The following is a 21,741-nucleotide window of genomic DNA, read 5'->3' as shown; positions in this document are numbered from 1 at the left end:
TTCGTGATCGTAACTAAGTCAATGACATCATGTTGTAATTAAAGTTAATCGCATTGTAATTAAATCGATTCATAGCAGTGAATTGTATCGTATCGTAGCTGAAGTGAATCACGTGGTACTTGGAGTGATTAGTTGTAGTTGTATCGCAGTGATTTGTATCGTAGTTGCAGTAAAGTATCATAGTATCAAGTATCATATCGCAACTGAAGTAATTCATATTGTAAGTTATTGTAATTTGAGTAAATCGCTATGTAGTTAAAGTGATTCGTATCGTAGCTGAAATGAAACTGTATTGCATCATAACTGAAGTGAAGTGCATCACATCTTATCAAAATTAAAGTAAATTGCATTGTAAACTGAAGCGGTTTATATCGCAACCGGAATATCACAATTGGAGTGAACCACATCAAACTGTAACTGGAATGAATTGTGTTTTATCGTAACTAAAGTGATTTGTATTGTAACTGAAAGGAATCATAGTGTAATTTGTAACTGGAGTGAATCGTACCATATTGTAATCGGAGTGAACAGTAAAACTTTCTGAATGAAATGAATTACATCGGAATTGGAGTGAATCCTCTTGTAGTGGAAGTGAATTGGAGAAAATCATATTGTAATCGAAAGGAATCGCATTGCAAGTGGAGTAAACCATAAACAGGGGTGTCAAACTCAATTTAGTCGCAGGCCACATTGTGGTTAAAGTTTCCCTCGGAGTGGCCGCTGTGACTGTGAGAACAAATACTGTACATTTCACCACATACATTATTATATTCAGTACAATACAAATTGAAGGATGGATCGTTTTGAAATCAGAAGTCAAGAAAATAGTTTGTTCAACTTTTGTTCAAGTTACTGTAATAACGTAACAAGAAAATGAAAATGTCTAATTGTAATTGGAGTGAATTGCATAGTACTGTTATACTCTGTCATCACTACGATACAACTACAACAACTACAAATAGTATCATAATTTAAGTGAATCGCATTGTATCGTATCCCAATATAACTGTAGGACAGTTGAAAATACTTACAAATTTGTCTGTAAAGTTAAATTTTTCTAAGATGGTGACAAACCTGATTGATTCAATTTCCATTATTTCCAATGGAAACCAATTGCTTCAAATCAAACTGGAGGTTGACCAGCATCCCGGAATGTATCCAGTTTGACTTTGAAGGTTGCACTGTATTGAACACAGATGAAATTCCCTGAAGTATGTTCTTATTGTCTCACGAGGAAACATCGAGGGCAGGCATCTGCACTCAGTGGGTGAGGTTTGGTATCAGCCACCTTGACAGGAAATGAGGAGGTGTTGGAGATGGAGGTTTTCGAAACAAAGTAGGCGGCTGCGGCGGAAGTGCCGAGCCCACTTTTAACTGAACTGGTGGTGGCTGGTGTTAGCGCTGGTGGTTGTGGACAGAGATCCAGATCAGGGAAATACAAAAGAGGAAGGAAGAAGGAGGACTGGGGGAGGGCACAGAAGGGGCGGCTAGCGCACCTTGACTCTGGCTCAGCGCCTGTTAAGTGCAATGGAAAAACCTCTTCCTTCTGCATGTTAAGTGCTTTGCATTGCTCTGTATGCAGGCTCCATGCAAGCCGATACTTTCCTTACGACGGACCTTAATAGACGTACACTAACCTCATTCTGTGAGACTGGATGACTTCCAAGTTGTTCTGATTTTAAAATACATATTCCTAGTGGGGGAAATACTCATGTACAACAAATTAATTTGTTCCAGGCTCAAAACATTTTTTACAGAAAGCTGAGCTTCAATTTTGATGGCATATTGTGCTGAAGTTCTTGTTGACATTGAATTTTGAAGGATAGAGTGGGGGCTTGATATGCAGAGCTGGGGATTTGACTCAAATGTGCCAGTCCGTGTATCGCCTTCCGTTTGCAGCCTAGGTACCCTTTTGCCGTCTGTCTATTCGCTTTTTTGCTAAGCCGGGCCAAACAGTAAACGCCTACAGGTTGGTCCGACTATCATTTTAAGCGGGCTTTTGTTAGCGTTTCCTTCGCCCAACTTCAGCCAATGTTTGGTGAGATTGTTTTTTCTTTTTTTCTTTTGAGGGATATTTTTCTTAAAAATGTTGGTTGAAACTGACTTTTGAGGCACATTTTGCAATTTTTGGGTGTGATATTTATTGATTTATTATTTTCAGCCAAAATTTAGTTGAAATTGTCCCAAAATGTTATTGCAATTGTTTGACTTTGTGCATATATTCATAACATTTTTGTTTACTTTTTTATTTATCTATTCACTTCCAAGCCTTTGAGGATATGTTTGCCTCAGATCTAGTTTTTTTTGTTGTTTTTGTTTCCATTTTGAGACATATTGAAATAGCTTGACTTTTGGGGTGTATTTGCTCCCAAAATTCTGAAGCACTCTTTTCCCCCCCACACAATGTTAGATTAAGTTGCTTTATTTTTGTAAAGCTTTGAGGAGGCTTTGAAATGTTTTGATATTGGCATGTTTCCCCAAATCTGTTCTGCAATTAGTAGATTTTTGGCTCCATGGAGGCATTAAACAAGAGCACCAATGGCATCTCTTTACACTAGCACTAAATTTGTATCTATCAATTTTTAAGATGTGAAGATGCATGGCTTTATGTTCGACTTGTGCGCTCGATTTGCATGCGGACTTTGAGGATTTTAGAATCCACTGGATACATATCTTTGCAACATCACACGTCTTTGACACAGAACTCATCGCCGTGATTTGCGAGCGTCTCTCTCGGTCTTAACGACTAACAGTATTCACTTTAGATATGGAGTAGGTGGCTTTCTTAGAAATGCTTTGTTAGCACTCTTGCTCTCTCTTGCTTCATAAATAATGTAGGGCATGAAACATCAATACGATTTCTGCTGTAATTAAAAAAAAAAGGTGGGCACTAACAATCTGTATTGATGCAGTCACAGCCCCCCACGTTCCCCGAAGCAGCCGGCAGATAATTCAAAAAGCGCTTGCGACGAGTGCAACGCCAGATGAAATTAAATTGTCTCTTTTTGCTGTATTGTTCCTGCTATTGTCTCTCCTTTGTCACATAAAAGCAAGGCAAGCTAGATGGTAATTATGATTCGCACGCAATACTAAAAGATGTCCTAAAGAGAGTGGTGGTGTTTAGAGCGGAAAGTAGTGTTGCAGCACTTTGTCAAAGTCAAAGTATTTGCAAGTGCAGCATCACTAAAACTTCAATGAGTGGCAGTGCAATCCATTTCGGAAAAACTCTGTAATTAAATATTTCATGCTTTGATGCCCCCAAAACAGCTGGGATAGAAAAAATAGACTACATAAGAGTTGGTCGCCTATTGGCTTCACACCTATGCAAAGCTGCCAAGCAGGCAGACACCACACACAAAAACAAAGAGAAGTCGAGATGGCTGCTTTATCGGAAGCCTTGCGGCAGTCCACGGTGGTGAAGTTTGCGGTGGTGAAAGTTCACAAAGTTGAACGCTTTAAATTTGGCTTTAATCGCCTTGTAATGGCCTAAATGCCATACATGATTTACAGCCGGTTCCATGAGCATTTAGTTGGATTTTGTATGAAAATATGACAAATTGCAATTCCCCCACAGAGAGCCTAAACTGCCACGGAAAGAAATTGATTGATGGTAGTAAGATACATTGTGGCTTATAAGAGCAGCAATCTCCAGACAGACAAGGTCCAGACTAGATGCCATTTTCCTGTAAATAGTGGCCAGGGGTGTTTCTTGAAGGTGTTTCTTGATTTTGTATTCTGAAATTTTGCTCGAAATTGCTTGACTTTTAAGAAATTTTCTCCAACATTTTGGGCCCTATTTTGGTAGACTGGTGCCTATGTGCTTGGCGTAAAAAAGGACGAAACTTTATTTTCATGCCAGCGCATGTCTAGTAGTGTGTTTGGGTAGGTGTTACACCTCTTTGGGCGTTCCAGTGCATAAAGTTACCTCGCCCCCAACTCATCTGACAGTCTGGCAACAGAAAGTTGTCTGCGCACGGCGCAAAAACAGGTGCATCGTCATTTTGTGTAATCTCATTAGTTATTTGAATTTTGAGGCACTTTACCCCCCAAATTAGTTTGAGATTATTTGAGGAATATCCAAAACTATGCCCCCACCCACCCCCAAAAAAGAAAAAAAAAAACGATCTCCTTTTTCCTTGAATACCCTTTACCCTGAAACTTTGGTTGAAAAATGACGTTTGCCACATATTTTTTTCAAAATTTTAGTTTTAACCTGTTGCAATTTTACGGCACAATCATCCACCCCCGATCCCTCCTGCACCCCACCGCCCCACCCCGCATCCAAAAAAAGGGGAATTTTGAGGGATTTTCCTCCCCCCAAATTTTGTTGGAAACTGTCACTTTTGAGGCATGTTTTCCTTGAAGGTTTTGGTTGGAATTCTTAAGATTAATGGGGCATATTTTTGCTCAGAATTTTATCAAAATACTTTGAAGCGAACTTCTCAGAGATTTTGGCTGATATTGTTTGACTTTCGGAATAACATTTAATCTATGAGGGGGGACATTTCCTATTTTAACATCACAATTGAAGAATCTGCTCCCGTTTCTGGCCCATGTCAGGATCTCAAGCCCACAAATAGACCATGCATGACAAAATGCAATATGCGGCAAGACTTACCCCAGAGGATGGCAGTCTCTTGCCGTCAGGGTTGGGGCGCATGGGCAGAGAACTGTAGAGCCTCACCCCTCGATCTGCACCGCTGTATCTGCTCTGAGAGAGCAAAACAACAGACAAAAGGTTTTAAGTATCATAGCTTTCATAAGCCAAGAATGGAGGTTCGACAATTATTGCTAGCACCTTATGTGAAGTTAGGATTCTAACTGTTAAAGTAGAAAGTGCAAGGCTAAATCGGTACTATCTGGCTCATACTATCAAGCTGAAAAAGGAAGTACATGAAACACTCCCTGATTCAAGACCTCTGCAGAACAAGGTGCCTATTTGTTTATTTTTGAGTTCTTTCTGTAGTTTAAGAGAATGCAAGCAGTAAGTTCAAATCCATGCTTACTGCCATCATTGGCTAGCCTAACAATGGTTTGAACACACAGGAAATATTTAGATAAATATATATAATATATACGCCCTGCGATTGGCTGGCAACCAATTCAGGGTGTCCCCCGCCTACTGCCCTAAGGCTCCCCGCGACCCTTGTGAGGGTAAGCTGTATAGATAATCCAGCGATAAGATTGTTATTATTTTTTTTTATTATTATATTCTTGGGCGGCACGGTGGTCGACTGGTTAGCACGTCCGCCTCACAGTTCAGAGGTCGTGGGTTCGATCCCGGCTCCGGCCTCCCTGTGTGGAGTTTGCATGTTCTCCCCGTGCCCGCGTGGGTTTTCTCCGGGCACTCCGGTTTCCTCCCACATTCCAAAAACATGCATGGTAAGTTGATTGGATACTCTAAATTGCCCCTAGGTGTGATTGTGAGTGCGGTTGTTTGTCTCTGTGTGCCCTGCGATTGGCTGGCAACCAGTTCAGGGTGTCCCCCGCCTACTGCCCAAAGACAGCTGGGATAGGCTCCAGCACGCCCCGCGACCCTTGTGAGGAGAAGCGGTACAGATAATGGATGGATGGATATTATATTCTTATTTAATAAGATTTTTTAAACAAAAATAAATGTAAAAGACTACAATGTAAATAAAATAAACGTATGATTTAAAATAAAAACAAATACAATTTCCACCCATTTTCCATACCTGCTTGTCCTTTTTAGGGTCATGGGTCACTGGAGCCTATACCCCACAAAGAAAGACTACGCCCTGGACTGATCACCAGTCAATCAAGGGGCGCATAAAGAATCAGACAAGCATGCATACTCACGCCGTCAATGAGTAGGGGAACCGAACCCACGCTGCCTGCGCGGAAGTCAGGCGAGTGACTGTAAATATAACTGGATAGTGGGTACATTCATTTCAAATGAGCTGCATCCTGCACTTGCACAGAAGCAGCTTGCTTGTTCTTGATTAATGCAATCGTAAACCGATCGTTATGTGGATAGCGAACAGTTTAACTTATACAGCAAAAACATACAGTATGTTTAACAAAGAAAAGGTGACACACACTCACGCGCACACACATGCATTCAGATTGCTTTTCAGTGAGAAAACAGTCCATACACAAGCATAAGCAGCCTCACTCGCTGTATATATTATATGTGCTATAAACAGATTGTGTTTATGGGCCTGCTGTGAATGCACAGTGATTACCATGCAATTACTGTGCAGCAAAACCCACAAGCAATGTATGCCAAAGCTTATTTCCCATACCATGCATGGAAGATAATGGGCCAGGGGATAAAAGCAACAGTATGCTATATACACTAACCTATTAGCAGTGATGGAATAATGTGCATATTAACAGGATGCTGAGCTAATGGAGCTGAGCCATCGTATACAACAAGTGGACTTACTACAATGAAAGGTGATGATTTCCATATACTGTATGTTTGGTGTACCACGTTGTTAGCGCGCAGGCTAACTGTCCACGCTTGCCTCTTAGCAGCCGACAAAGGCTTCGCTAGGGCCGAGCAGCGGGACTTGATCTTGAATTTACTTTACCATGCATTTGTAATTATTTGTTCTTTTACCAGCGGTGTGTTTGATGATTTATGAACGCTTGGATTTTGTACACTTACAAATACTGGTTGGAAGCTAATAAATTCTTTCTTCTCACTGTAGGCTAATGGTGCAGACTAAAATTATTTCTGCAAGCATCTATTAAGCAGTGCAACACTTTTACTATTCCAACAATGGCTTTGCCTTGCACTGTAAAGCCGCCAGGCACAGCTGAGGGGATATAGTTACCTGTAACGTTAGCCGTTTCACGTTATAGTGCGCGGCATGCAGATGTGGCACACTTAATGCAACACATGTGTTTTCCTTAGGCAACATTCTTCCAGGCTTAACTAAAAAAAAAAAACTTGAACACATCACACCACACTGATGAGAGGAATGTGCTGCCCCAGACAAGGGGAAATCCCATCACTCAACAATTGTATACATGCTGTGTGTATACATTATGGAGACCGCTTTGTATGTACAGTGTGCACTCAGCAATGCATGCCCAATGAATGACATTAGTGCAAGAGTAGAAAACATTGCTGATATTTATGAAACTAAATCACGTTACACTGACAGTTGGGTTGCAGAACAGCAGTAGTTAATGAAGTGTGAAGAAATTGGCTTTAAAACTGAAATGTTTTCCATGATTTTAATTGTTTTATTTGATTAGAAATACTACAGCGGTGCCACGGTGACCGACTGGTTAGCACATCGGCCTCACAGTATAGAGGTCGAGCGTTCAATTCAAAGCTTATTTCCAGGCTTCCGGTGTGGAGTTTGCATGTTCTCCCCGTGCCTGCATGGGTTTTCTCCCGACACTCCGGTTTCCTCCCACATTCCAAAAACATGCATGGTAGGTTAACTGAACACTCTAAATTGTCCTTGGGTCTGATTGTGAGATTGTAGAGTTGTAGTTGTAGTTGACTTTGTGTGCCGTGCAATTGTCTGGCGACCAATTCAGGGTGTACCCTGCCTACTGCATGAAGGCGGCTGGGATGGGCTCCAGCATGCCGCGACCCTTGAAAGTGGTATAGACAATGGATGGATGGATAAATATTATATTATTGTTTTAGGTTTTATATATGAATGCATTATTGTTATTATTTACTTACAATTACTTTGTGTTTTTTGTCTGCATGTATATGTGGTCTTAAAGACAGGTAAAGACAAATGCATATAAAATGCATTTTTGTCCTGGAGCAAACAAGGTTAATTTTTTTAATAAATACAATATGTGTTACAGGTGAAACCTCACTTTTGAATGTGCTTTACCGCCACCTACAGGACTGGAGTGTAACTTATTTTTCCAACAACTGGACACGTTTAGGACTTAGCAATGGTTGGCCCTAAAGTGAATGAAATTCTACTTGTTGCCCAAATTTCTCCCACACAGTCTAAAGAAAAGAGGATAGAGTTTTCATTTTCATTCATGTGTGGCGTTGAAAACCGCTCGTCTGTTTTTCACGAGGCGGTTTGCCGACAACAACGCCGTTACAACAACGCAACAACCGCCCAGCGCAGCCAAACAAAACCTCGGCCGCTGGCTGGCTGGCTGGCGGCGCCGAAAGACAACAGATGGCTGCCAGGAGATTTAGACATTTCTTCTTTTTAACTACCTGCAGCATCTGGAGAGAATGAATCTTGGAGAAAATGACTTGAATAGGAAATCCTGTGACTGTAATGTTATCTCGTTTCCTTGAACACATCGCACACCATCTGCATGGCGTCATACGGCTCTTTAGCGTTATGGAAAGAGATGGGGGGGAAATGACATTCAGAAAGTGTTTGCTTGGCATCTGAGGAGTAACAAACCAACAAATAAAGAAAGCCTAATCACAAACTGCAACGGCTCTCCTTATGTGTGATAATTTGCAGTACTTTCAGATGCATATTTACAGGTGAAACCATTCATTCCAATTTAAAAAATGTTTAATATATTTTCAAGCCACGGTGGGTACACATTTTGACTGCAGTAACCACAGGACCTACTCTAAATGTAGTTCTTGGGTAAATTATTGTAGGCCAAAATAATAATCTATTGTTCTATTGTTGTGCATTTTTGCTGCAGGAACTTTATCCCAGAACTAGGAACTTCACAAACGCCCATTGCGCATTTGGACCAAAGAATTGTCCGACTAGTTCTGAGGTAATTTATCATGGGCTTATAGAATACCCTGCTAGCGTGGTGTAGTACTTTTAACATGCCCAGGTACCTTTGGGATCAGGTTGCAGCGCGTCTCCTAATTACAAACCAGTGTAGCGTAACACATATTCAGATATTTGAAAGGGAAGTCAACCCAAACATATTTTTTTCAAGAATATGTTCTATGCAAGACCGCTAGTGAAACAAGTTATTCTGATAAATATTTCATTTGTGTGGAATAAATTAATCCACCTGATTTTCGCCATCTCTGGGGGCGGCCATTTTCTGACTTCTGTCGACTGAAAATGACATAAAAACTGCTCCGGGCTCAGGTAACGACCAATCACAGCAGAGCTGTTTTCTGAAGCTGAGTCATGATTGGTCGTTAAAATGAATGAGACTCCACTTTACCTAACCGTTGGCGGATATTGCTTCGATTGGTGCATTTTTGTTGTATTTTTTTTCACTCAGGTTGTTGCCAATAGCGAGAATCACGTCAAGTTCAGAGGCTAAACTTAGAGGGCAAATCAACCCAAACATATGTTCCCAGCAGTCAAACTAGTTGAAACATGGCATTCTGATTAATATTGCATTTGTGTAATATGAGTTAAGCAGCAAAATCCACCTGAGCCCACCTTACCTGAGCCCTGAGCAGTTGTTATGTCAATTTCAGTCGACAGAAGTGACAAAATGGCCGCCCCCTGAGATAGCTGAAAATATATTCCACAAACACAATATTAATCAGAATGCCGTGTTTCAACTGGTGGGCCTACATACAAAATATTCTTGGAAAAAATATGTTTGGGTTGACTTCCGCTTTAATGCCAATTTCTATACATAGTGAGTTTAACACACGCCCTACATTACTGCTGGTGGTGGCCATTGGCAATTAAAATTGCATATAAACAGAAAGGGAGTGATGTAGAGGAGCAGGAGACAGTGTGATTGAGGTGAAGATAACAAGCAGGAGGAAGAGATGACGCGGAGGAGGAAGAGTTGATGTGCTGACGGCAGCCACTTGATTTGGTTTCAGAGAGAACTGTTATGCCGCTTTGAATTAAAGAGTCCAATTGTGAGATTTGACTGCGGCCGCTGAGCTCAGCTGAATCCTCTCTGCTTTATCAGTGTGTGGGGGTGGGTGTGCGTGTGTGTGTGCATGTGAGTGCGCGCTTCATAGCTTTTATATACCTACTGCTCTAATACAGTACGTATGTGCAAAAATTGTAAAAATAAATACATAAACTCAAACTTAATATTATTTAATATCATGAGAATAAAATCATATTTTAAGATTAAAGCACCATTTTTCAAATGACTGAAATCAAATGACTTTAATGTAAAAAAACATGACATTTTTGTATTTGTTTAAATAACTAACAACCTTATATTACTATTTTAATTTAAAAAAAAATAAAAATGATGACCTTGTAGTATTACACCACTGAAGAAAATACACCATAAAAGTAAACTCATAATATTAGAGAATAAAGTTGCATTTTCAAGTGAGTTCATTTTCAACTTTTTATCTCCCAAAAGACATGTATCCAATAATTATAGCCCTTTTTTGTAATACTGCTACTTAATCTTGAAAACAAACTACTTTTTATAATCTCAAATTAATCTAAAAAAAAGACTTTTTTCTCTCAAAACTAAGACATTTTGAAAATAGTCTCGTAATAGTTTTACTTTAATCTAGAAAAAAACATCAAATTTTTGATTTGGAAAATAACTCACTTGTTATAGATATTCTTAAAGATATATCATTACTCTCATAACATTGTCATCTTCAGTCTCAACCATTTTGCTGTTTTAGGAGCTACAACGGGATATCCCCCGCCTGCCAGCGAAACAGCTTTCCTAAAATATCAACTCATCTGCAAAATTTAACAAATGATTTATTTTTGTCACAGCAAGACTGTGATTGGTTTTGTGTGCAATCTGACACAAGTTGGCTGAAATCGCTATTTCCTAAAGGAGCACTTCTGCTTTTCTTCTATCCATTTACAACTCTATTTCTTTTTATTCTCCTGTGTTTCTCCCCATCTTGAGTGCCTCACCCTAATTAGAATCACCCTCCTCCTCATACAGCCAACTGAAATTGAATTGCCCATCATTTATATAATGATACCTCAATAGGGGATGATGAAATCAGCAATCACTTGAGAGAGTGACCAAGGCCTGGGTAGGCGGTGAGTGCTCATTGGTGGGGATAAGATCGAGGCAGAAAATGGTGAGAAAGTGAACATTAAATGGCCTCGCACTGATTTTTTTTTTTTTTTTACCCTGGCGCAACCAAATAGCCACTGTCACGGGATACCCCAACTAGACACAACAAATACATGGAACAATGGAACACTATTATTTGGATTTATCTGCACCTTAAAGCGGAAGTCAACCCAAACATATTTTTTCCAGAATATGTTCTATGCAGGGTCACTGACAGTGTAGTGGTACACACGCCTGAGTTGTGTGCGGGCAGCATGGGATTGATTCCCGCTCAGTGACAGTGTCTATGTCTGCCCTGCGACTGGCTGGCGACCAGTTCGGGGTGTAGTCTGCCTTCGCTCATTGACGGCTGGGATAGGCTCCAGCAAATCCCCGCGACCCTGTATAGGATAAACGGTTTGGAAGATGACATGACATGACATGTTCTATGCAGGTGGAGTAGTCTAAACACGGCATTCTGATTAATATTGCGTTTGTGGAATATGAGAAAGCCACACGTTTTTAGCTAGCTCAGAGGGCAGCCAATTTTTCACTTCTGTCGACTGAAGATGACGTCGAAGTTGCTCAGGGCTCAGATCATCAATCATGGCTCACCTGTTTTCTAAAGCTGAGCCATGATTGGTCATGAGATGGCTAAAGATGGTTGCTGCTTAACTTATACGTATTCCACAAACGCAATATTAATCAGAATGCCGTATTTCAACTAGTGGGCCTGCATAAAACTATGGAAAACACTATGTTTGGGTGACTTCCACTTTAATGCTGATGTGTTATACGCCTTTAAGCAACAGCTATTTGAACACACACACAGCAGAGCAAACCACGTATACCGACAATTTAACAATACTCACAGGTATATAATCTTTATCCTTGGGGAAGAATTACTAATATTATTGCAGTTTACTGAATCATTTGTGAAACTGTTCCATCTCTCTCTGAATTATGCTGCCCCCCCAGGTGGCCAAAGCACATGCACTAGGAGGTACCAGTAACTGTTTAATTCTTTAAATTCTATTTAATTGTCATTACTGTATGTTTTTATAGCACAATGTAATAAAGTGCTTTTTTCCTTATTAAAAACACATAACAAAATCATTTTGGAGGGCGAGCCTAGAACGGATTAATGGCATTACCATTCATTTTAATGGGGAAAGATGATTTGAGATACAAGTGTCTTAAGTTATGAGCGTAGTAGTAAGGGAACGAAATAAACACGTTCTTCAGGGCACCACTGTACAGGATAACCTTGCTGTATTTTGTTGTTTTTTGTTATCGTTTCTCATTCTAACTGATGCAATTTACAGGTACTCCTATTTTAGAAGTGGAAAACCACCCCAAGGACAGACGAGAAGAACCAATACACTGTAATGATTTTGAAGGGTTTCTGAATGGAATCTTCCACCTCAGTTGTCACAGGAAATGAATGCACAGAAATTAAATGGGACACATTAGAGAAAAAAAGTACGAATAAGTAAGTGAATCTTTTCATTTCTGCCTATTTCTGTAAATGTGTCTGTGAGCAAGCGCTTCCAACCCCCTGTGACTTACAGTAACAGTGGGGCTAATTTACATCATAACAATCCTCCACATGAAGTTTGGAGGCCCATGACAGCTATGCTGGGTGAATATTCAGAGCCACTTTCAAGGAGTGCAATGTCTGAAACACTGTAATGTAAAAGCACGATCATGCAGAAACACAAGCATTGGTGGTGGGTGAGGGAGTGGGGGGGGGGGGGGTCTGTGTTTTGGGGATGTGTTCCATTTTGGGACAAAAAAAAAGTTTCCTTCGACAATCACTGCCACTAGTCGCGTTCTATTGTTTGTGATTTTTTTTTCTAAGGAGTTGATGTTGGGCGTAATTGGTTGACAGTGAACGTTTTGTCAGTTCCAAGATTTCCTGTGACTTCCTGTGACTCACCTCATGCAAGGTACACCCTGGGCTGGTTGCCAGCTAATCACAGGGCACATACTGTGTAGACAAACAACAATTCACACTTCCAATAAAAATGGACACCACGCTCGACACGTAAACTACTCAGTCGTTGCGGGATGAACAAAAAAGTTTATTAATCATGTTAACGTTGTATTTTAAAGAGAAACAACTGAACCTTCGGTTTCAGTTTCTCAAGTAGTACCAGCAGAGGCATAAGGTTAAGTACAGTTGTAAATCGGCGCAGGTACCTTCTGGACTAAAAATGAAAAGAACCGTGATGGAATGTTTTTCTGTCAACATATTGTCACATTATAGACAGTGTGAACCAGGGATTCAAACTCAAACATGCTAACCAGTGCATCACCATGCTGTGCCAGAAATAAAACTAGACCTAGATTAAAACTAGTTTTAGTGTGGTGATGGGTCCACTTAAGTATCCAAAACCAACTTGCTGCTGCAGGTCCTTTGGTCCTAGTTACTGGACTCAAAAACACAAATCAAATGAACTTCTCATACCACTCAATCAGTGTATCCAATCCCTCAATCGGGTCTTCCTCTGTCAATGTGTACGCGCATGACGAGCGATCACATGTGGCATGTTGCAGTCAGCCGGCCCAGACAGGAGGGAGTTAAGTCCCTTATCTCTGCTCCCCAGAAGAAATTCCGACTTGAGGCCTCGCTCTGCTGGTTTCCTGCCTTCTTGCCCAATGCCCTATTTATACTCATCGGGGCTCTAGAATACCACGGGCAGCTTTTTCCCTTGTCACCAACATGTTTCCTGCCATTCTCCCACTGATATTTCTCCCCTGGCTTGGGTCGGTACCCCTCTTTGCAGGTCATAACCCTTGCAGTCAGGGGTGGGGGGTGTACGGATTCAAATTTGACTTGGGGATAGTGGGGGTGCAGTTGGCCTGTCTGTCATTGTGGTTTTAACAGCATGGGTTGTCCGCAAAGTCAGTTGTAAGTGCCCGACGTCCCAAAAAAAAAAAAAGCAAATCGTTAAAACTTGGATACGTTTTTCTTCAAGTTATGGGCAGGACTGTAGGTAATTTAGCCCTGCAAGCCCCTAAGTTAGGTTTGAAGTTCCCAACCACCGCCGAGCAGTAATAATAAAATAGGTTCCTCGTGCCACGTTTTTCATGGCAAATCCTCAAAATTATCAAATTAAGATGCCATGCTCTGCCCAAAATAGATGGCATAGGTAAGAAAAGATTCACATTTCGGTGTCACCTATCTGTCAAGTGTACCTGATTCTGATTGGGCCTCTTTTGAGCAAATTCCCTAAATGTTCCTGGATATTTCCCAAAATCAATGAAACGGGTGTCAGAAATTTTTTCTCCAACTTTACAAGGATTCTAATTACTAAGTTTATGGGGGCTCTCATGTTCACAATCCCTAAAATGCACACATATTCACCAGGGTGCACATGCTTGAAAACACTAGGCAAGTTGAGGCCCCCAAAACACAACATTTCCAAGAGGATGTTTGTCCAATCGCCCAAGTTTTATTTGAAAGCACTTGTCTAAACAATTTCTCCTGGATTCCTAAAACAAACCATCTGGCACATCAGGTTACCTTCATAACCCGATCGTGCAATACATCTGTGCCCCGAGGACATACCAATCCTTTTTCAGTCATCACCTTAGTGCAGACATCCAAAACGAGACGGGTCTGATAAGCTATCAGTGCTTCACTGTTGTTGCGTATTCAAGAGTTACACATCAAGAGGGTGGTCTTATGACATGTTTTCCATCTCACTCGAAGCGTTACATAATCGGCCTGATTGACAAGGTGAACACATCGACTGTGTGAAGCCCGGTGAGTAACACTTCGAGACACGACACTGTGACTCGCCATCACATTTGTACGCAAGCATGCCCCGAAAAGCAGGTGGATTGATGCCATTTGGGAACATTGATGACGCAGCCTTTGTCGCCAAGGTCTAATCACCCCCGACACTGTTAATGCAGCCCTTCGACTTGCGGCCGAGGCTGCGGTCCAGGGTGCTGTTTTGGCCTCTCACTCATTCTAACTGGCAGCTTATTGGATTCTGATCAGTTCAGTCTGAATAGTTCACACTTGTGGATCCCTTCCCTGAGTCTGAGGTCCATCATTAATGAGCATCGGCTGTTGCAAAAGGCAGACTAGCGTGAAGAGAAATAGTGAAACGTCAATGTAAAGCACTAAATGTGCTTCGCTGTTGGTTAAACATTGACTACTAACCTCAGTCAAACATCAGAAAAGCTTGCGATGCCTTAATGAGAAAAGAATTAACTTTGGGCATGGCCTTTGGAGTTTTGTCTTATGTTTTAGTACATGAATTTTAACATCTTAACCGCACATGACAAGGGAAAAAAAATCAACGGATTGGCTAACTTGCTCAACAAGGATTACAGTGTTAGTGTTAGGGCTGTCATGAGCAAATGTTTTTAGAATCGATTATTGTATTGATTATTTATTCCGCTACATTACAATGATGAGTATTACAAAATCATTTGTTTCTCTGATTACTGTTTATTTAATTATTGTTGCTTATCTGTAATTGTTTAGTGATTACAAAAAAAAAAACATTCAGCAATATCACACAAGCGGGACTGATGCTGTACTCACCGACCTGTTTGAAACTGATTCAATTGCAACTTTGATGGTTTTCCAAAGTAAAAGCAAACGTTTGAAAATGTCTCATTTTGATTAAACACAAGATAATCAGTCTGCTTTCATAAAGGACTACAGAAATAAGAGAATAATCACTGTTACCGGACTGAAATCACATGATTTGAACTATTTTCAGTTAAACAAAGGTTCTAAATGATTACTCCATTATTAAACTAGTTTTCCATTAAATTTGATAATCAATTGATTTGTAGTCGATTAATTGCTTAACTGAAAGCTCAAATTAGTGTCCTGGACAATGGGACAATTCAGGTTTTTCCCACAGATATGCTTCAAATTACAGTTAAGTGGGGAACACAACACACATACTGATTTGTAACATCTTAACCGATTTCCGAAATGTGAGCAACCCACACGATGAGGGGTGTTCTGGTGATGACCAACACAGCGCACAGAACGATTCCTCCACCAACAATCGTAAGTGTCCTCCTCCAAACCAGATATCTGTCGTAGTACAAAGACTGACCTGTGAGACGCAGCGTGGTACTCGGGGGCATCCAGAATAAAGCAAACAATCAAGAAAGATTGGTTGTAGAAGATTAAATAGAAGAAGCTAGGCTAGCTGTTAGCTTATATTATATATGCTAAAATGTGGCTTTAAAAATGTGCCTGTAAGCCCCTACCCCACTGAGGGGTGAACATTTCAGAGTGTTGGCGAAGATATGAAAATGCGCAGTCACGTCAGAGTTCATTCAAGGTCGCATGGCTCACCTGTTTTCTGAAGCTGAGCCATGATTGGTCATCATCTGAACCTGAGCAACTTCAATGTCATCTTCAGTCAACAGAAGTGACAAAACGGCCACCCTCTGAGCTAGCTAAAAACGGGTAGATATTTCATATTCCACAAATGCAATAGTAATCAGAATGCTGTGTTTAGACTAGTGGGCCTGCATAGAATGTATTCTGGAAAAAAATATGTTTGGGTTGACTTTACTTTTATAAAGTTTTTTTCATGGGCAGTTTGACACTGGGCATTAGTCTACAGTCTCTCTACAGATTCTGCGGATCTCCTAGCACACTATATACAGTATTAGCGAACATACAACCATGCTATTTTACTTGCTTTACCAGAAAATAAACCAGCAGATCAATGAAAAATGTGCTTCGCCTTATCAAAGCCCGTGGGGGAAAAAAAATCAGTCTTCAACAGATCACTGCACTCCTTCGAGAAGATGTTCATGAAAGCTCCTGCCTGTGAAATTTGTGCTGTGGTGTGCGTTTTTAAAAGCAACTCAGAGCTATAAATTCATCTTTTAAACAAGAACAAGAAAGGGCGGTGGGGGGGGGCGGGAGAAAACAACTTTTTGAGGGTGAAATGCAGATTTCCAATCAAACATCAGCCACATGTGCCCACATGTTTGCAAACACTTCCACTGCACATTTGTTACGGCTGTACAGGCAGACACCTGGCATGCCGTGATGTGGTGATAACCGTGAGGGGGGCCCATTTGTATCCCCTGTGAAATTATCCAACATCTGGGAGCTGACATGCACTAAACCACGGCAACCCGATGGATGGGTGTGCACTGAAGCTAATAAAAGCTAATACTGTGCATAAAAAACACTCTCCATGCAATACAATTACAATATACAATAATAATGATAAATGATTTACTGTAATATAAATACAAAATATCTTCAATTATAATACAAATCAATCTACAAACTATTCACTCAAATTACAATATTATGAAATATGAGTCACAATCGCAATGCAATCACTCAATCTGTGATACGCTCGAGTCCAATATCGATACAAATCACTTTAATTACGATACAATTAATTGTCATTTCAATAAAATTTTATTAATGTGAGTCATATTAAGATATGATACGAATCTTAAATTATCCGACACCTTATGATTCACTCCAGTCAAGCTTCGGACCTTCACTGATTCATCCAAATTGAGATACCACAAAGTACATGCATTTTTTTCTCCTAAACCCGTGGTAGAGACTACTATGAAGCCACTAAAAAGTATATATAGAAATACCGCATGCTGGTCATCCTGCCGCAGCTTGTTCAGCAGAAAGTTCTTCAAAAAGATCAGGCGATCAAGGGGGGGAAAAAAGTTCTCTCTCATTATTTTAATGAGAATTACTTTTGCGCTAAAATAATTTCCAGCCAGGGAGGTTCAACTCAGGCCAAGTATACTTGTGTGCAGAATTCCACTGCAATAGCCTGTTTGGAATGGGAAAAGCATCTGAGAAAACAGATTCTTAGTGAAGGAGATCGGTCCAACGAGGCTGCTGTGTTGATCTTGACATAAACGAATTCATAACGAGAGCCCAAAGTGAGCCAAAGAAAGCACCCTGAACACATTCATTTGGGATAAAGGGAACCATAGAGGAGAGGAAACAATTCATTAGTTACAGTAATGTCAAATAAAGCTGGGTATATGGCTACATTTACAATTAAAATAAACGTTTTTATAAGTTTTTTTTTTTTTTTTTTTCTACTTCATTAGATGCAATGAAAATCAACTGAATGGTTATGGCGACTAGAGCACTGCTTAGTGGACTGAATGTAGATTTGCTCTTGCTTAAAACAACAAATAATAGCTGAAATTTGGAGGAAGGAAACTGGAGTAAAGTATTTATTAATACTAGCGTTTGAATGTCCTGCACTGCTGGTGAGCAAAATAATGTTGAGTTGGAAAGAATTGTGCTGTTTACTCTCAGAAAAAGGAGCACTGTAGGGGGCCGTTTTTGTTCTTCAAAGTACACATTTTAGTGATGTATCCTGTAGGGTTCACAATTGAACCTCTAGGTACAAATAAGTACTGTATATGGTTAGAAAAGGTACGAAAACGAGCAAAGGGACAATTTCGGTACGGTACCTTTCTGTAAGAGTACAAACAACTGCTTGGCCTATGTGAATGTGTTTCAAAAGAGCCCACTATTGTACGGAATCCGGTTTTAAGAAATAAACAGTTAACAGTAGTAAATCCAAACCAGGATGGGAAAATTATTGCAGTTTGTGCACTTTTAACCAACTGACAACAGTTCTTGTGAAGAAAAAAAAAAGATTTGTTTTTTTTGTATACTTTTGTACTTTTCGGCAACTCTTTGCTTCCCAGGATAGATTGTGGCATGCAATACTGAACTTTTTGTCTCATTAGGTCTATAATCATTATCGTCATTATTGTTGAAGTGTGTTTATGATACTCATAGTTTGTTGAATGTGTGTCTTACAGCAATTAACTGGTACATATGTGCCTACAGATAAACAAACCGTGAGGGTCCCGATATAAGGCATGTTTAAAAGGTACAATGCTGCCCTATAGTGACAAGCCACTGGACCCTTAAAGGTACAAATTTATCACATTTTTTTCTGACAGTATAGCATGGATGTAACTAATTCTGCTGGTTGCAGCCTCCAAATTGCCTCAAATGTTCGGCGTAATCAACAGTCAAATCCAAGCAATGGCGGGGACAATCAATCTTGTTTTGTTTTTTTTTTCCTTTTGAAACTTAATAGTAAACAGTTTTGTGTATTATGAAGCCCAAACAATCTTTTTAATTATGGCTCCTGCCAAAATTGAATAATCCGTCCTCGTTTAGTTTTCCATGTAATTTAATGAGCCGCCAAAAGAAGAAACAAGAAAACGGCATGTGACTTAGGGGAAGAATTAGCATTTTTAATCACACGACATGCGCTTTAATAACGCCATAAATCTGCGGCAGCTGGAACATCAGAGAGTGTTGTCATAGGCACTTAGTTGTGCGCTGGCGACTAACGCGAGCTGACGAGTAGCAGCCCGGAGAGAAGAAGGATGAAGAGAGGGAGAATCCTACCGAGCGACACGAGGAGGAAGTCAGAAACGTTTTGGAAGACTTTCCAGGCAGGCATTTGATGGCACATTACGATCGCAACGACAACAGTAATTATGTCCAAGTTGGTTGTGCTTGGCGTACGATACATATTCCTATGTTGGATATTTCAATTTTTAGAAAAATTTTATCACATCATTGTTTTCATTGGCATTAGACTGAATGCACAGAAACAGCATTTTAGTGAGCATTCCAAACCACCAATCGGCGATGTGACGCTGTAATTAGCCTTAAAGAATAACTGCCAGGGTAGTTTTGGTTTTACTTTTTTTTCCTCTCCATTTTATCAATCCATAATCTATCAATTTAAAGGGGCTTATCACGTAACACTTACCTATACCCGCACAGACATGTGCTAACTAGTTAGCTATATAAGCTAGCTTCATTTAAACACACAATTTTAACTTCTGCTTCCATCTACAAAATAGAGACTAGCCAGCTAACAAGCTACTATTGTTGGTATTTTAAGATAGAAATGAATGAAAACGCATTTGTTTCTGTTTATGTTAGAATGCATCAACCATTGAGCTAGCTGGCTAACAAGATTATTAGCTTATCTACATTGCCATACGCTAAGTAGGTAACTTACTAGCTATCTTAATTAAAGCAATCTAGTGCTCAAATAATGATTTACCCTTGTAAAAAAAAATAAAAAAATCCAGCATCGACCAGCATGGATTCTTTGTTGGTATAAAATGGTTAAGGCTGTGCTGGTCTGATGCTGGTGTAACGAGTGGACCAGCATGGCGGTGATGGTCAATCAACATGTGATGTTTTTAATGTTAATTCCAGCATCAATTTTGATCAATAATGATTCATGACCATGTTTCAAATTGAGCAGGTTAATAGTTACAAATAGCAATTCAAGCAAATAACAAATACCACTCTATTTAGCCTTAACCAAAGAGGACTATGGATTATGGAGAGTTTGGATGTGTTAATGCATACATATGGCCAGGGAAACAGTCTCAGAAAATGAGAAAAGGGCTTAGCTATTTCTATTATTTCTATTTCATGTGTCCAAAATACAGTATATTCTACATTTTATTTCTATTTAAGGCAATGAATGAGAACACATTTACATTCACATTCAAGTAGTTTTATCTTTAATTGTACTTTTTAATTTGTGAAATTTCTGCTTATTCTCTCTTTTTTTTTTTTTTTTTATAATAATGCTTTTGTGACTTTATCTTATTGTCTGACTCCTATTAATATAGAATGTTGCTCAACACTGGTTGACAAAACTTAAGAGAATCTATCTATGGACACCAGCAAGACCAGCACGCTAGTCAAAAACAACCTGGATAAACCAGCATATCGTCGCTTTCCTGTGGAAAACACTCATGTCATTTTTTTAACATTTATATAGTAAAGTATTAGTTTATTTAAGAAAAGATCAGTCAAGGCTTGAGTAACATACCCACAAAGTACAGTATTATGCCTGAAAACAGTGATTTACTAACTCACAGATGGAGTGGCATGGCTCGGGTAGTATAATGTCTCTCAACCTGCAGTTTGTGGGTTCAAACCTCCAACTTTGAGTGCCTTTTTTTATAAACTGATACTATGCACGTAAAATTTACACAAAAAAACTCTTCTTGTAAACTCTCCTCGTAAAATGTACTGTAAAAAAACTTTCCTATGTATTGTCAAGTAAATATAACTCCAGATTTTTTTCAGTGAAGAAACCGAGCATAGACTAGCATGAATGCTCACCAGCATATCGTCACTGTTCTGTGAAAAACATATATGTCCATTTTTTTCTTTTTTTAAAAAATCTTTACGTGAATGGGGTTTTCTGCGTTACAGACATACCATTAACGTGAACATTTAAAAAAATTACAAAATTGGACATACATGTTTTTCACAGGACAGCAACTATAAGATGGTCTTGCTGGTGCTACCAATATAGACCATCACGAAAACACAACAAAAATAGCATATCATCACTGTCCTGTGAAAAACACTTAGGTCCATTTTTTTTTTTTCATTTTTTCTTATTTTTACATGAGAGGACAGCGGCGATGGGCTGGTTTGTATTGGCGGGCATCCATGCGGGTCTAGTTTTTAGTTGTTGTTGTTTTTAGCATGGTATATCCATCCACTGTCAATTTGCAACCTTTGCTCTTGTTTAAACCTAGCTCTGGCTTGAAACCATGGTTTGATAACTCTCACTACAAATCCTAACCAAGGCTTGAAAAACTGTTTTGATGTAATAAATGTAAATATGACAAAATGAAAAAAAAACATAAAGTGTATACCTACTTGTCTCTCCCCCTTCATACAGTGCTTTATTTACCTGAACTTTTAGTGTTTTATTGAATACACACCACCCTTTTTAAATCGCTAATGCACATTTCTCATCTTGTAAT

General features: G+C 39.7%; 1 protein-coding gene across 2 annotated transcripts in view; it reads right to left on the bottom strand.

The window, feature by feature from the left end:
• The window catches only part of tox2 (TOX high mobility group box family member 2), a 111,447-nt gene that overhangs the window by 77,300 nt on the left and 12,406 nt on the right, over positions 1–21,741 (bottom strand). For both annotated transcript variants that reach the window (XM_086041538.1, XM_086041539.1), the window contains exon 2: positions 4,619–4,711. In XM_086041538.1, coding sequence (XP_085897664.1) covers positions 4,619–4,711 — 93 coding nt within the window. The remainder of the gene's footprint in view (positions 1–4,618; positions 4,712–21,741) is intronic.

This window comes from Filicampus tigris, chromosome 9 (genome assembly GCF_054856515.1).
Source record: "Filicampus tigris isolate MCC_2025a chromosome 9, RoL_Ftig_1.0, whole genome shotgun sequence".
Classification (NCBI taxonomy): Eukaryota; Metazoa; Chordata; class Actinopteri; order Syngnathiformes; family Syngnathidae; genus Filicampus; species Filicampus tigris.
Note: the sequence above shows the minus strand (reverse complement) of the source record. Positions and strands in the feature narration are given on the sequence as shown.